Here is a 15,392-nt window from a genome sequence, read left to right on the forward strand (position 1 = left end):
GTAATTAAGATAATAGAAGAACTTTTTTATTTTTTGTTTTTTTTATTTTTTTATAATTATTTTTGTTAGGTTTTTTCTTTTTTTCTTAATTTATATATAAAAATTCCTCTATGGAGTAGAAGGAGTTGTCATTCAGAAATTCTTTTAATTTCTTCTTAAATACTTGTTGATTATCTGTCAGACTTTTGATACTATTTGGTAAGTGACCAAAGACTTTAGTGGCAGTATAATTCACCCCTTTCTGTGCCAGAGTTAGATTTAATCTTGAATAGTGAAGATCATCCTTTCTCCTAGTATTGCAGTTATGCACACTGCTATTACTTTTGAATTGGGTTTGGTTGTTAATAACAAATTTCATAAGAGAGTATATATACTGAGAAGCTACTGTGAATATCCCTAGATCCTTAAATAAATGTCTGCAGGATGATCTTGGGTGGACTCCAGCTATTATTCTGACTTTTGTGCAATAAATACTTTATTCCTCAGTGACGAATTACCCCAAAATATGATGCCATATGCAAGCAATGAGTGAAAATAGGCGTAGTAAGCTAATTTACTAAGATGTTTATCACCAAAATTTGCAATGACCCTTATTGCATAAGTAGCTGAACACAAACGTTTCAGCAGATCATCAATGTGTTTCTTCCAATTCAATCTCTCATCAATGGACACACCTAAAAATTTTGAATATTCTACCTTAGCTATATGCTTCTGATTAAGGTCTATGTTTATTAATGGTGTCATACCATTTACTGTACAGAACTGTATGTACTGTGTCTTATCAAAATTCAATGAGAGTCTGTTTACAAGGAACCACTAAGTAATTTTCTGAAAGACTTTATTGACAATTTCATCAGTTAATTCTCGTTTGTCAGGTGTGATTACTATACTTGTATCTTCAGCAAAGAAATCTAACTGCAGTTTTCCTGAAGTTAATGTTCAACAAATGATCGCAACTATGGGACCTTCAGTGCATGCATAAGTCAGGCACTAATCACCAGAAAAATTAGCTCCCGCAAAACTTAATTTCACAAGACGATCAACGTTCGCATTAGTCTTCCTTTTGAAAGCTACTGCTCTATTCCTCTCCGATTTATCAGAAAGAACGACGGAATTTGGCATTCCTGTGGAAATTTTCGGGCTTTATCTGCTTTGGCAGTGATAGACTGCTAACTAATAAGTTACAAGATTTCATCTGTCGACTCTTCAACAGAAAGATATTCCTCTTAAATAGATCTTATTCTAGTATATCATCACACTCTTGTTGCACCATAAAAGTCCCCAAAAAAGCCGTGATTATACCATTTGGATATTTAGAACTCTGCAAAATGCTGTTTGTTTTCTGCAAAGCAGCACAAACATTCATGTAATTTGTTCACAGTATTTTCCATGATTTGCTTTTTGTGTATTCGAGTTTAGATGATATTCCAGTAGTTTCAGCACCAGCTGAATGACGTGTAAGGCATCTGCATCTGTTTTATGAACAGGTAGATAAAAATCGCCTTAATGTTGTGTGGGAAAACGCAGTTCTGGAAAGAAATAAATAGTATTCGTAGGTTACAACGTCTAATGCCAAAGCTATTGATCAGTAGAAGAAAAAGTGAAAATAATCAAATGCTTACTTCATCTTAAAACAGGAACAGAACTACAGCCTTTTAAGGACTGGTGAATTCCTACAGACACTTGTTACCATCTACTGGATAAACCCAGCAACCTTTGTTTAATTTGTGTGGGAAGCTTTAAAGCCTGTACATGTAACAGACAAATAATCATTATACCTTTAATATCTTGTCCAGAAGATGGAGCATGCTGACACGGGTTCCAGAAGTGTAATATTGATTGTGAATAAAATTTCAACACCAGTTGCTTATATACCACTTCTAGGAAATTAATATATTTGCAGAAATAATCATATATCAATAAGAAAATGAGTGGGTGAATCATGCAGGCTTAATGGTGTTGGGGAAATCAAAGAGCTATATTTTGATTTAAGTAAATGTTCACTACTAAAATTCACACATATGAGAATAGTGGATTGCAGATTTAAAAAAAGAACGTAGTTATGTAGTTTTTAGTGTGAGGAGAGCATTGAACACAAAAACATGTATAAGCAAATTTCAATTAACTGCACATTAATTCACGAAAATTAGCAGCAAACATTCAAAATCCAAAAGTGCAGTTTCTCTCACAGTTGGACAACCTAAGTGTCACAAGAAGTTAAAGTCCGTACTCACAAGATTATTTTAAATCCACATGCATGCTTGAACTCTCTCTATGAGACTGGACACTACTGAGTCCAAGTTAATTGTTTGTATAATGACCTCCATTTAAATTTAAAGCTAATTACACATGCCTGTATGATACCAGAAGACAGAGATTTCTTGCAATAATTTTGTGACCCCTCATTAAAACATCAACACAGTACCGAGCAAGTTATTAACAAAATTCAATATGGATGCCTATACCTGGTTTTGCAATGTGAGAAAACTAATATTACATTGTAAATACTTGAAAAATAGTTCATTGTGGTTATTCATTCATTAGAAATATTAGATATTAGGATATGGGAAACTGATGTTGCTCTCATATTGCATGTAACTGTGGAGGACACATTTGCATAACATCGTTTAATAAACTTACCTTTAATGTTCCATACAAATGCCTGATTTGAAAAGTAGCTTGTTATCATGATTATTGACATTATCAGCTTTCATACAAGGTCTGGCAAAAAGTCTCCCATATTTCATAAGATAGTTACAAACAAACACAGAAAGATACAGAGAAAGTGTTTTTATTTGTTAACAACAAATACTATGGCATTTTACATTAGCTGGTTTTAAATATTGTGTCCAGTAAATGGCATCCTGCAGTGGTGACCTATTGATAAAGATTTTCCGACAAATTATGCGTAGTTCTTCCTATCATTTCCAGTGGAATGGCAGCCACTTCCTGAATGATTTCCTCTGTAAGTACTTGCAAGGTTATAGGGTGATATTTGTACACTTAAGCCTTTAAATACCACAAATAAAAAAATCACAAGTTAATAAATCGGCTAACCTTGGGGACCAGACGATGTCTCCTCATGAAGAGAAAATATGTCCATGAAACAACATTCTCAAAGTTTCTAGAGAACACTGAGAAGTATGATTTAGGGGTCTATCTTGCCAGAACCAGACTTTTCCCTCTTCATGGTCCCCAACAGACTGGTTTAATATAGGTCTGAAGAAGGTCTCTGTCATGTGCCAATAGCGATCTGAATTAACTGTTACCGTTATGCCATGTTCTCCATAAAAGTATGGATGCCACACACCAAATTCACCAATGTCACACGAGGGCTGTGAAATCAGAGGTCAGCCAGTAGATTTTCTTTTCAGTGCAGAAGCTGATGCTCTAAGGTCAGATAGTTCATTTGTCAGGGACTGAACCATGTTGGCCAAGTTTAGACTGAATGTATTTGCTGACTACTAATCACAGAATGACCAGTATGAAAACAGTCCTCCACAGCAAATTCATGACTCTCATCTAGCCAAGCCATTGCACATACTGAAAACGTCACATACACCATTGTCAATTTATATCCCCCTCCACATCACTGTCACTACCACAACTCAGACAATGGCCTCTCCAAAGACTGGAGGTCTCTTTTGCCAGACCCTGTATAAAGCATCATATTCTCAGATTCCTCCAATGATTTAGTAGCTATTAATTTTATAATATGTCTTATCTAAAACAAATTAATTTTTATAAAAATTATCCCAGAGTCAAACTTGTAGTTGCAATCAATTTCTTTTCTCACTGCGTCTTCTCTGGCGAACTTGATTTTTCTGTACCATGTTTGTAGGATTCGTAATGCAATTTTGTTGAAAAAACTCATTTTTAATTTCGTCTGTCTTAAGTGTCACTGTCTCCTCTCCACTCCCATCAGCTAATGTGCATGATCTGATCCTCAAGGAAAAAACCATTTCTGATGTTCAGGCACATGGATGCCCTGCATTCCTGGCTCTGCTCGCTTGGTCACCTGAGCTGGCTGAGCCATCAAATACTCACCACTTCCTCTCCTGAAACAAGTGAACTTCCCATAATATACAAAACGCCCTATTACACAGACTGATACAGCAGACAAATTATTCATGGAGCTAAAGGGACTACCTTATCCAACTTAGCTTGCTCGTTCCTCAATAGATCTTCCCTAAATTTTTATGATTGGTGCTTCTCAATATGACTTTAGTGCTTCTTTAAACGAACTGTGAGAAGAAACATCTGAACCACTTGTGTTTATCTCCATGTCGCTCAATGACACATGGAGTAACTATTGTACCTACAAGCGCGAATTGTTGGCAGAATGTTCATCAGTCAAACGCATCCGTTTTCTTCTGAGAGGCATAGAACTGACAATATTCACAGATCACAAGTCATTTAATATCAATTTAAACAGTGTCCAGGAAAAGCAACAGCCAGACAACTATACCGTCTGGAGTTTCTCATTCAGTTCAGCACAAATATTCTGTATGTTCCTAGAGGCGAGGATCTCCCCGCAGATACATGTTCCAATTATACAGACGTCATTTTTCAGCCAGAATTCCGTATGAAGATATTGCTAAGGCACAAAGCGATGATCCAGATAACCTAAAGAGAAAAACTTAGACTCCTGTCATTTAGCATTTGTAATTATAATGTTACGTGATGCATCACAGCTGGTCTGTGATGATGCTATAGATAAACTGAGGTCATATGTTCCTCCATTCTACTGACGACACTTCTTCCATACACAGTATGACGTGGATCATCCTGGTATGAAATGCACAATTGACTTGATACAACAGTGTGACTTTGGCATTCATTGAAAAAAAGATGTAAAGCTATAGGTAAAAACATGTATTCATTGTCAATGAGCAAAACATACCATCAAAGCTTGTGAAAGTTTCAGTGAAGTTGACAATCGCTCCTCATATTTTCGTTTCGATCTATTGAGACCATTATCTTGCTGTCGAGGCTCTACATATCTCTTAAGAATGATCGACTGATTTCCAGGTTGCCCAGAGGACATCTGTACAAAAAGTGTTGCCAGCACTCTCTCATCACTGTGGTTTGCATATTTTGGAGTTCCGAAAATCAGCACCACCGACAGAGAACGCCACTTTGATTCTATGTTGTTTACTCACCTCACAAAGGCTCTAGGCATAGACCACATCGAAGCTCCCCTTATCATCTGACACCGAACACCAAAGCTGAGTTGTGTCATCACAATATCTAGGCAGCAGTTAGAGCCCGACTTTCAAATGACTGGGTTGACAATTTACAAACAACTTTAATGGGGCTGTGTGCGTTGCGATCCCAGAATATAATGTCACTATTGCAGAAATGGTCCACTGCATGTCAACTAAGACTTCCATTTGATTTCGCCGATCCCACATCAGAGGGTTATGACATTCCAAATTTCATTTTCAACCTGAATCAGCATGTTACATCACTTAAACCAGTTAATGTTGACATCATGCTCCAACGTCTGTCTTAATCGATCCTGAACGTATGAGCAGTTTATATATATTCATAAGACTTGTTGCACATGGGAAACCTCTGGATCCTATCTACGTTGATCATATCTGGTACATTCGCATTCTGGAAAGCACTTTGATGTAAACGCCTCATGGTCAGATACTGTCTCCATCAGCAGATGGACTCATATTCAGGAGGACGACAGGTCAAATCCGCAGCTGGACATTCTGCATTAGATTTTCTGTGATTCCCTAAATCGCTTAAGGCAAATGCAAGGATAGTTCCTTCAAAAGCACATGGCCGCTTTCCTTCTCCAACTTCCTCTAATCCGAGCTTGTGCTCCATCTCTAATGACTTCGTTGTCGTTGGAACGTTAAACACTAATATCTCCGTTCTCCTACAACAGTAAACTAAACGCAGCCTTCATGCTGAAGAATTGGAGTTCGGATCACCAATATCAACTTCAAGTAAACAACTGGCTCCAATCATCAAACCACCAGACTGTTACCACCAATCCTACGAAGCACACGTCTGGTCCCACAGCGCCAATTCCCAAAGAGGTACCTCATTTTTATCACTGGGGAGGTAGTAGGATGGAGCTGTAAATGATGCAGTTGAAATATAAGCACCATTAAAAGTATCTGTACACTTTTGACTAGCTAGCATTTTGGTATTATTGACGGCATTTGTTAATGGTATCGACTGTAACATTCTTCTTATCGTCGGGTTCAGCTAAACTGGTGGCTGTCCGACCTCTTGCTTAACGTGATTCAGAAGAATAAAGACCTTCAGTTCAGCAACAATAACTTTATTGCGAGCGCGTATCTGACGACGCCTGGCATGCATGGGCTAATCGGAGTTACAAAATTTGCTTCCGGCCTCTACAGATGGATCCTTAATCCTGGGAAAACTTCCGTAGTTATTGGAGAGAAAACAGTACTCGTCCAAACAAGCCAGGAGGCACGGAACCACCAATAAACTCAAAGAACAAGGAATAATAATAATAAAAAGAACGTATATAAAAGCTAGAAAACACAGTGCCTCTAGAGGTTGGGCGTGGAACTACACAGACGTCGTGGACAGTAATTACGATCGCACAGCACTGCACTGACGCACGCGCACACACCACACACAAACACACCGGCGAGCTTGAATTAGCGCGCGGCAGCGTCGCTACATTATAATACATCTGAGTTCAGCATAGTATTGTGTTGATATTCTGTTGTTCTGGTAACGAAAGTGGTGCTAAATAAATAGTTATTTTATCTAGAACGACAACCCCATCCATTAAGTTTCTTAAGTATCAAATAATATAAAAAAAATTGTATTTTTTTCCTTTAACGAAGCCGAATTTGTCACGGATTAAAAAGTTATGTAATGAAAATTGCTACATCACTTTGTGTTCTTCCTTTTAAACACATAGACTTTTTGTCGGTCCCGGTACTCTAAAAGTTACATCGTTTTTAGCTTTCAGATATCTGGTCTCTCTTGTGGAAGAACTTCCAGTGGGCAAAAATGTCGAAGTTATCATGGGGTATTTCCAACGTGTAACGAAAAGAAAGAAAAATAGTAAAAATAAAGGCTAAAAGGCGCAAAATCGTGCACTCCACAAGTACAACAGGAGTGAACGCTAGAAAAATGGGTTAACTTCTAATATTAACAGACAATGTCGACAAAATCGACGTCCCTGGCACTATTTTCAAAGTCCAATTTTCTTCCCAGAAACCTTACAATTGACGTCGCGTTCCATTCCACAGTGTTGACAGCTTGTGTGAATATCGTCATTTGAAATGCATTGTGGAAAGTTTTAACGTTCCATTAAGTCAAGTGCGAATCGGGTTCTACGTGTTGTTTCTAATTTGACAGTTGTTTATCGAGATGAATATTCGTTAGATGCATATATTTATTGTCCATGTTGATTTGTTCAAACGCTCACTTGTTTTTACTAACTTGATATAAACCTCTGAAATCTGCATTTTTTATTTCTGCTCTCATGGCAAAACCAAACTCTCGTTAATGAGAATTTGGCGATAATCGAACGAAAGGAAATATTGCGCTGTCATTAGCTGACGTCATACACCGTTCAGCGGAGGGACAAATTTACTTTCGTTTTTTTTTTCACAAACAGAACTTCAACCACATTCTCTAGAAGAAAGGTTTAGACAAACAAAAAGTACTTACTGTGCAGTGAAAGAAATACTTACACGTATCTCAAAGTACCTGGACGAAATAATTTTGTTTTAGTGAGTAGTGACGGGTTAAGGAATTTGAAGTGCCGCTGTGAACTCCATAGACTTTAAGCTAAACTACCACAGACTCTATGCCTTAATATTGCTCCAAGAATATCTTCGACATAGCAGTTACGTGTGATGAAATTCTTTGTTTAAATGTATGTAGCATAATCTGCGCTCTGTTGACACATACAAGTGATTTGTGTATTGTGGATGTACACTGTGGTTCGAAACTGTTAGTTTCTGTGTTTTGGCAACATCTTATTTTTTATGTTGTAGCAGTTAATTTGCTGAGTGTGTCTGATATAAGTAGTGTTTTTTTTTGATTTTTCGTCTTGTCATTAATATAACGAGCGGAGATTCCCATCTGGCGATCTCGCCAGGACAGGATCTAATCTATAGGCAGATGGTAATGCAATATGATTTTATTTTAGTACTAAAATATATCGACATGTTTGATGCGGGAGTGTGTTTCATTCCTGTGAACTGTAGTTGTTATCAGTGTAACTTGATATCCGACGCTATTTGTTTTTAAGTGGTGTATTGTATCGTTCTGTGTACATTTAACGCTATAGTGTTATATAGTGAACTTTATATTTGATTGGGTGTTTAGTTTGCTAAACAGCCTCAACTAGTGTCATTAAGTTTTATTGCAGTGTGACATTGTGTGCATTGGTTCTCGGATGTATCAACACTAGCGTTTTGCGCAGTTTGAACTGCTAAAATAACTCACTACTTAAAGCTGAAACAAGAACCACCAGTCTATTTTCAATTTTTTTTTTAATTTAAATATTGACCTATTGTATTGCGCAACAGGAATGCGCCGCTTGGTTCATGACAGCTGTGCCGACGTCCTGTACTGATGCATAAAAAAACAAGAAAGAAATGTTATCTGTTATAGTTAAAGTGTTTAAAAAGATACATTATTATTTTGCAGTTGCTTGTGATCTCTTCTACTTTTTAAACTCTTTCAAATTACATTGCATCTTGATTTCATATATTTCATAAGCAATTATGTTGCAATAGAAATGTTCGAATTTTCAATTAACTCATCGATTCATAAAGATTTAGTATGAAAACGTGTCCGCGAAATTATGAATTGACTTCACAACGAGCACTGTTCATTTCGGTTTTGTAGAGATTGCGACCAAAGTTGCGTCACGCGTAAACAACTTGCATCAGTAGTCTTTTACGATATTTCTCTCAATTTATTTCATTTGCCCCCTTTTTATCTCGCCCAGTTTCGTAGATTTTCGCCACGTTTACATGATGTCTGGTAAGTTTCTTTCAGAGTAATTGTTATTAGGCCTAATATGACCGGAACACCAGAACTGCTCCCAGATGATGAAAAAAACCTTCTGAATGTGTTGTAAATAAAAAAATTTAAAATTTAGTGGCTATTTACGTTGTATTTTATTTATATGGTAAATAGTCAGTCATGGAAACAACCTACCAAACAAATGTAATTTAAAATTACTGACATTTCTTGCTAAATTCTTCCTCTCAGCTTCTTAGTTGAACTGAATTTTGTTGTATGTTACAGATTATTGTGCTTCTATATATGACACGGTGTCACATAAACATGACGTGAACAATCTACAGATAATGATGATTAATATTATCTGAAATTTTATGTGCGTGGAATGTAGTCAAAACTGATATTGAATTGCTAAAAACATGGCAACAGTCCTTGAACAGATGTCGGCAAAGCCAGAAGTTAGTACAGATTCTCCAACATTGACAAATGACATGCCAATGAGCGAGCCTCATGATTATGCATCAATACGTGCCAAGGTAACTAACCCATTTTATTAACCATTCAGATTGGAAATTGAAAAGTAAAGGTAAACAATACAAGCCATTGGAATATTATTTGAAATATGGTATCATATATTTCATAGACGGTGTCTGGGATGTTTTTGTATGTTTCAGTGGGTCAGTTGACCCTGACAATAACAGATGATGTCAGCTTTGATCCGTGATGTAATGATGATGTGACTTGTGGCATCATGCGTACACACAGACAGAAAGAAAGCAGGATACTGCCAACATTAGTTTTACCTCTGTATTATTTTTTGAAATGGAGGTTGTAGTGACAAACTGATGTTGTGTAGCCCCACGTTTCAGTTAGGTTGAATGGTTACAGTTTATGGGTTGGCAAAGCCTATAGATGTGATTTCCTGAGAATAATTAAAATTCTTGTTGTGATGTGTATGTTATAGATATTGGATCTCACTACTCATTTACATCTGTCTTTTTCATGTCGTCACTGGTCAAAGCTGACAGTGTGAAATTCATCAATTAACCAGTTTCAATTCTATTACAGTAAATCATATGTTTTATTTAAAACATGTTGTTCACTTCCTGTAGGTGGTGGCTTGGATTGTATTGTTTATTATAAAGTCGGCAAAAGATGATCACTGGCAGCTGGCTATGCTGTTGCGAAGCACAAACAGACATAAACAATAGTAATCTACAGAGTTGTGACACCAATTAGGTGTTGCCATGGAGATGTGTACAAAATTGTAGTACTTGATTGCTTGGGGTAGACACTCAAAGGAGCTGCACCAAGACCACTACAACAGTCAGGGATCTCCATTTGCTGACTCTACTGTAGACATACACATGTGTAGTGTAGATGGTTACTTATTGAGGGTTGTGTTGTATGCTAAACGTACATACATTTTTTTTGTTTTTTGTGTTGTTGCGGGTGCAGTCTGAACTGTACCAATGCCCAAAGCCTTGGTTATGAGGGAATATGACAGATGGGTTGTGACTTGGTGAACCCAATGAATGTATCTAGACAATCTCGTGTTTGATTTTTTTCTGTATATACATTGCATGTTCCATAGTTACATTTACGGCTCTGATCAGAGTCAATGTTTTTCCAATGTGGCATGATATTTTCTAGTTTTTAACATGTTCAATAGAATTAACCCTTGACGCACTAGATGTGGTCTCTCAGACCACGCAACAATCTTTGACCTCACTCTCCAAGGTCACTTCAGATGGATTACATTTTATACTCCCCCTTCTTTCTGTAAGTTGAAAACAAACACAACAAAATTTTATTGCTTTGTCTTTGTTGACAAACAAAGATGATGCATTGTGAACTACATGTCTGTTTTTTCCAGAAGGGTGCGTTTGATGAAATTGTTAGCCGGTGGGGATAGGAAGAGATCAGTGATATAGATCAAGAAATAGTGGATGACTTTGCAGTTGCCAGTGGTCTCAGTTCAGCTAGTGAATGAGAGTATGATTCAGAGGAAGAACTTCAGGACAGTGGGTATTGGGACATTCCTGTTTCTTCTGATATTGATGAGGATCATATACACAGAAAGAATATTGCTATGACAAGAATGGTTTCAGGTTGTCAAGGGATACTTGCTGATGTTGAATTTCAGGGACATTGAGGCACATTATTGTCTTGCAGCTTCCTGTTCTTCACACCCCTGCTAGAGTTTTCGGGCCATGGAGCCTGAAGAAATCTGAAATTTACTGATTGATGACACAATGGTGGAGAGAATACCGGGATTCACTAGCCTCAAACTTGATTGTGAGTGAGTACAGTGGTGAAATGCAAACGTCACAGGTATGAGAGATGTGGATATGGTTGAATTCAAAGCTTTTTTTGGCCTCATGTATACAGGGTGTTACAAAAAGGTACGGCCAAACTTTCAGGAAACATTCCTCACACACAAAGAAAGAAAATATGTTATGTGGACATGTGTCCGGAAATGCTTACTTTCCATGGTAGAGCTCATTTTATTACTTCTCTTCAAATCACATTAATCATGGAATGGAAACACACAGGAACAGAACGTACCAGCGTGACTTCAAACACTTTGTTACAGGAAATGTTCAAAATGTCCTCCGTTAACGAGGATACATGCATCAACCCTCTGTCGCATGGAATCCCTGATGTGCTGATGCAGCCCTGGAGAATGGCGTATTGTATCACAGACATCCACAATACGAGCACGAAGAGTCTCTACATTTGTTACCGGAGTTGCGTAGACAAGAGCTTTCAAATGCCCCCATAAATGAAAGTCAAGAGGGTTGAGGTCAGGAGAGTGTGGAGGCCGTGGAATTGGTCTGCCTCTACCAATCCATCGGTCACCGAATCTGTTGTTGAGAAGCGTACGAACACTTCAATTGAAATGTGCAGGAGCTCCATCGTGCATGAACCACATGTTGTGTCGTACTTGTAAAGGCACATGTTCTAGCAGCACAGGTAGAGTATCCCGTATGAAATCATGATAACATGCTCCATTGAGCGTAGATGGAAGAACATGGGGCCCAATCAAGACATCACCAACAATGCCTGTCCAGACGTTCACAGAAAATCTGTGTTGATGACGTGATTGCACAATTGCGTGCGGATTCTCGTCAGCCCACACATGTTGATTGCGAAAATTTACAATTTGATCATGTTGGAATGAAGCCTCATCCGTAAAGAGAACACTTGCACTGAAATGAGGATTGACACATTGTTGGATGAACCATTCGCAGAAGTGTACCTGTGGAGGCCAATCAGCTGCTGATAGTGCCTGCACACGCTGTACATGGTAGGGAAACAACGTTCTCCCGTAGCACTCTCCATACAGTGACATGGTCAACGTAACCTTGTACAGCAGCAACTTCTGACACTGACATTAGGGTTATCGTCAACTGTACGAAGAATTGCCTCGTCCATTGCAGGTGTCCTCGTCATTCTAGGTCTTCCCCAGTCGCGAGTCATAGGCTGGAATGTTCCGTGCTCCCTAAGACGCCGATCAATTGCTTCGAACGTCTTCCTGTCGGGACACCTTCGTTCTGGAAATCCGTCTCGATACAAACATACCGCGCCACAGCTATTGCCCCGTGCTAATCCATACATCAAATGGGCTTCTGCCAACTCCGCATTTGTAAACATTGCACTGACTGCAAAACCACGTTCGTGATGAACACTAACCTTTTGATGCTACATACTGATGTGTATGATGCTAGTACTGTAGAGCAATGAGTCGCATGTCAGCACAAGCACCGAAGTCAACATTATCTTCCTTCAGTTGGGCCAAATGGCGGTGAATCGAGGAAGTACAGTACATACTGACGAAACTAAAATGAGCTCTAACATGGAAATTAAACGTTTCCGGACACATGTCCACATAACATCTTTTCTTTATTTGTGTGTGAGGAATGTTTCCTGAAAGTTTGGCCGTACCTTTTTGTAACACCCTGTATATCTGTTTCTACATCGGACACTTCTGCTCTTTGGGTGACAGATGAAGCAGGAAAGGATATTTTTTGCAGCGTTGTGAACCAAAACAGATTTGGCATCCTGTTTTTGAACCTCTATTTCTACATCTAAATCCATACTCCGCAAGCCACCTGACGGTGTGTGGCGGAGGGTACCTTCAGTACCTCTATCGGTTCTCCCTTCTATTCCAGTCTCGTATTGTTCGTGGAAAGAAGGATTGTCGGTATGCCTCTGTGTGGGCTCTAATCTCTCTGATTTTATCCTCATGGTCTCTTCGCGAGATATACGTAGGAGGGAGCAATATACTGCTTGACTCTTCGGTGAAGGTATGTTCTCGAAACTTCGACAAAAGCCCGTACCGAGCTACTGAGCGTCTCTCCTGCAGAGTCTTCCACTGGAGTTTATCTATCATCTCCGTAACGCTTTCGCGATTACTAAATGATCCTGTAACGAAGCGCGCTGCTCTCCGTTGGATCTTCTCTATCTTTTCTATCAACCCTATCTGGTACGGATCCCACACTGCCGAGCAGTATTCAAGCAGTGGACGAACAAGCGTACTGTAACCTACTTCCTTTGTTTTCGGACTGCATTTTCTTAGGATTCTTCCAATGAATCTCAGTCTGGCATCTGCTTTACCGACGATCAACATTATATGATCATTCCATTTTAAATCACTCCTAATGCGTACTCCCAGATAATTTATGGTATTAACTGCTTCCAGTTGCTGACCTGCTATTTTGTAGCTAAATGATAAATGATCTATCTTTCTGTGTATTCACAGCACATTACACTTGTCTACATTGAGATTCAATTGCCATTCCCTGCACCATGCGTCAATTCGCTGCAGATCCTCCTGCATTTCAGTACAATTTTCCATTGTTACAACCTCTCGATACACCACAGCATCATCTGCAAAAAGCCTCAGTGAACTTCCGATGTCATCCACCAGGTCATTTATGTATATTGTGAATAGCAACGGTCCTATGACACTCCCCTGCGGCACACCTGAAATTACTCTTACTTCGGAAGACTTCTCTCCATTGAGAATAACATGCTGCGTCCTGTTATCTAGGAACTCCTCAATCCAATCACACAATTGGTCTGATAGTCCATATGCTCTTACTTTGTTCAATAAACGACTGTGGGGAACTGTATCGAACGCCTTGCGGAAGTCAAGAAACACGGCATCTACCTGTGAACCCGTGTCTATGGCCCTGTGAGTCTCGTGGACGAATAGCGCGAGCTGGGTTTCACATGACCGTCTTTTTCGAAACCCATGCTGATTCCTACAGAATAGATTTCTAGTCTCCAGAAAAGTCATTATACTCGAACACAATACGTGTTCCAAAATTCTACAACTGATCGACGTTAGAGATATAGGTCTATAGTTCTGCACATCTGTTCGACGTCCCTTCTTGAAAACGGGGATGACCTATGGCTATATTGTGTCATTGCATATGTATTGTACAACAGCAACGCAGATGATGAACTTGTAAACCGGATGAACTTCATGAAGAAACTCTGAATCTGGCTTTTTACTTATCATATGGAAAAAGAATTCAAAATATCGACCTTACATGGAAACTGAGGGCTTGTGTTGGTAGAGTTGCAGACAGAGTTAGTACAAGACAAGAAGTCTAGAAAAAATTTTGTGATCCAAAGAAAAGGAGGAAAATGTTATTGTTGCGTAAAAGTGCAAGATTTCTATTTACCTTGAGTGCTCCAAGAAAATGTGTTTGCGTTTCAGATGTGAAACACCAATCTCTTCAGTATTAAGTAAAATTTTCAAAATACGCATTTCTTTGGTGTCCCAAAAATTGTGGTAAAAAAATGTATGGCCCAGTACTGAGTGTCAGTTTGCAGGCTTTCTTTCTTAACCTAGAAAATGCAACTTTTGTGTGTGACTTTAAACCCCATAATTTAATTTTATTTGAAAATTCACTTATTACAGGGATTTACTTATTTAGCAGCTTCAGATATATGTCTGTGGGTCACTCCAAGTAAATGTACATCTACCTTTATACACTATGTGATCAAAAGTATCTGGACACATGGTTGAAAATGACTAACAAGTTTGTGGCGCCCTCCATCCGTAATGCTGGAATTCAGTATGGTGTTGGCCCACCCTTAGTCTTGATGACATCTTCCACTCTCGCAGGTGGTAGAAGGTTTCTTTGGGAATAGCAGCCCATTCTTCACTGAGTGCTGCACTGAGGAGAAGTATCGATGTTGGTCAATGAGATGAGGCTTGGCATGAAGTCGGTGTTCCAAAACATCCCAAAGGTGTTCTGTAGGATTTAGGTCAGTACTCTGTGCAGGCCAGTCCATTACAGGGACGTCATTGTCGTGTAACCAATCCGCCACAGGCCGTGCATTATGAGCATGTGCTCGATCACATTGAAAGATGCAATCGCCATCCCCGA

General features: G+C 38.8%; 1 protein-coding gene across 2 annotated transcripts in view; it reads left to right on the forward strand.

Annotated features, from left to right (window-relative positions):
- Positions 1 to 7,863: 7,863 nt before the first annotated feature.
- Positions 7,864 to 15,392, forward strand: part of LOC126166778 (GTP-binding protein 1) — a 153,248-nt gene continuing 145,719 nt past the window's right edge. Inside the window, exons 1-2 of one of the 2 annotated variants that reach the window (XM_049920430.1) lie at positions 7,864 to 8,136; positions 9,271 to 9,521. In XM_049920430.1, the coding sequence (XP_049776387.1) occupies positions 9,405 to 9,521 (117 nt within the window). In that variant the 5' untranslated portion in view covers positions 7,864 to 8,136; positions 9,271 to 9,404. The remainder of the gene's footprint in view (positions 8,137 to 9,270; positions 9,522 to 15,392) is intronic. The other variant, XM_049920431.1, reaches the window with a different exon arrangement.

The sequence above is a fragment of the Schistocerca cancellata genome, chromosome 1 (assembly GCF_023864275.1).
Source record: "Schistocerca cancellata isolate TAMUIC-IGC-003103 chromosome 1, iqSchCanc2.1, whole genome shotgun sequence".
Taxonomy (NCBI): Eukaryota; Metazoa; Arthropoda; class Insecta; order Orthoptera; family Acrididae; genus Schistocerca; species Schistocerca cancellata.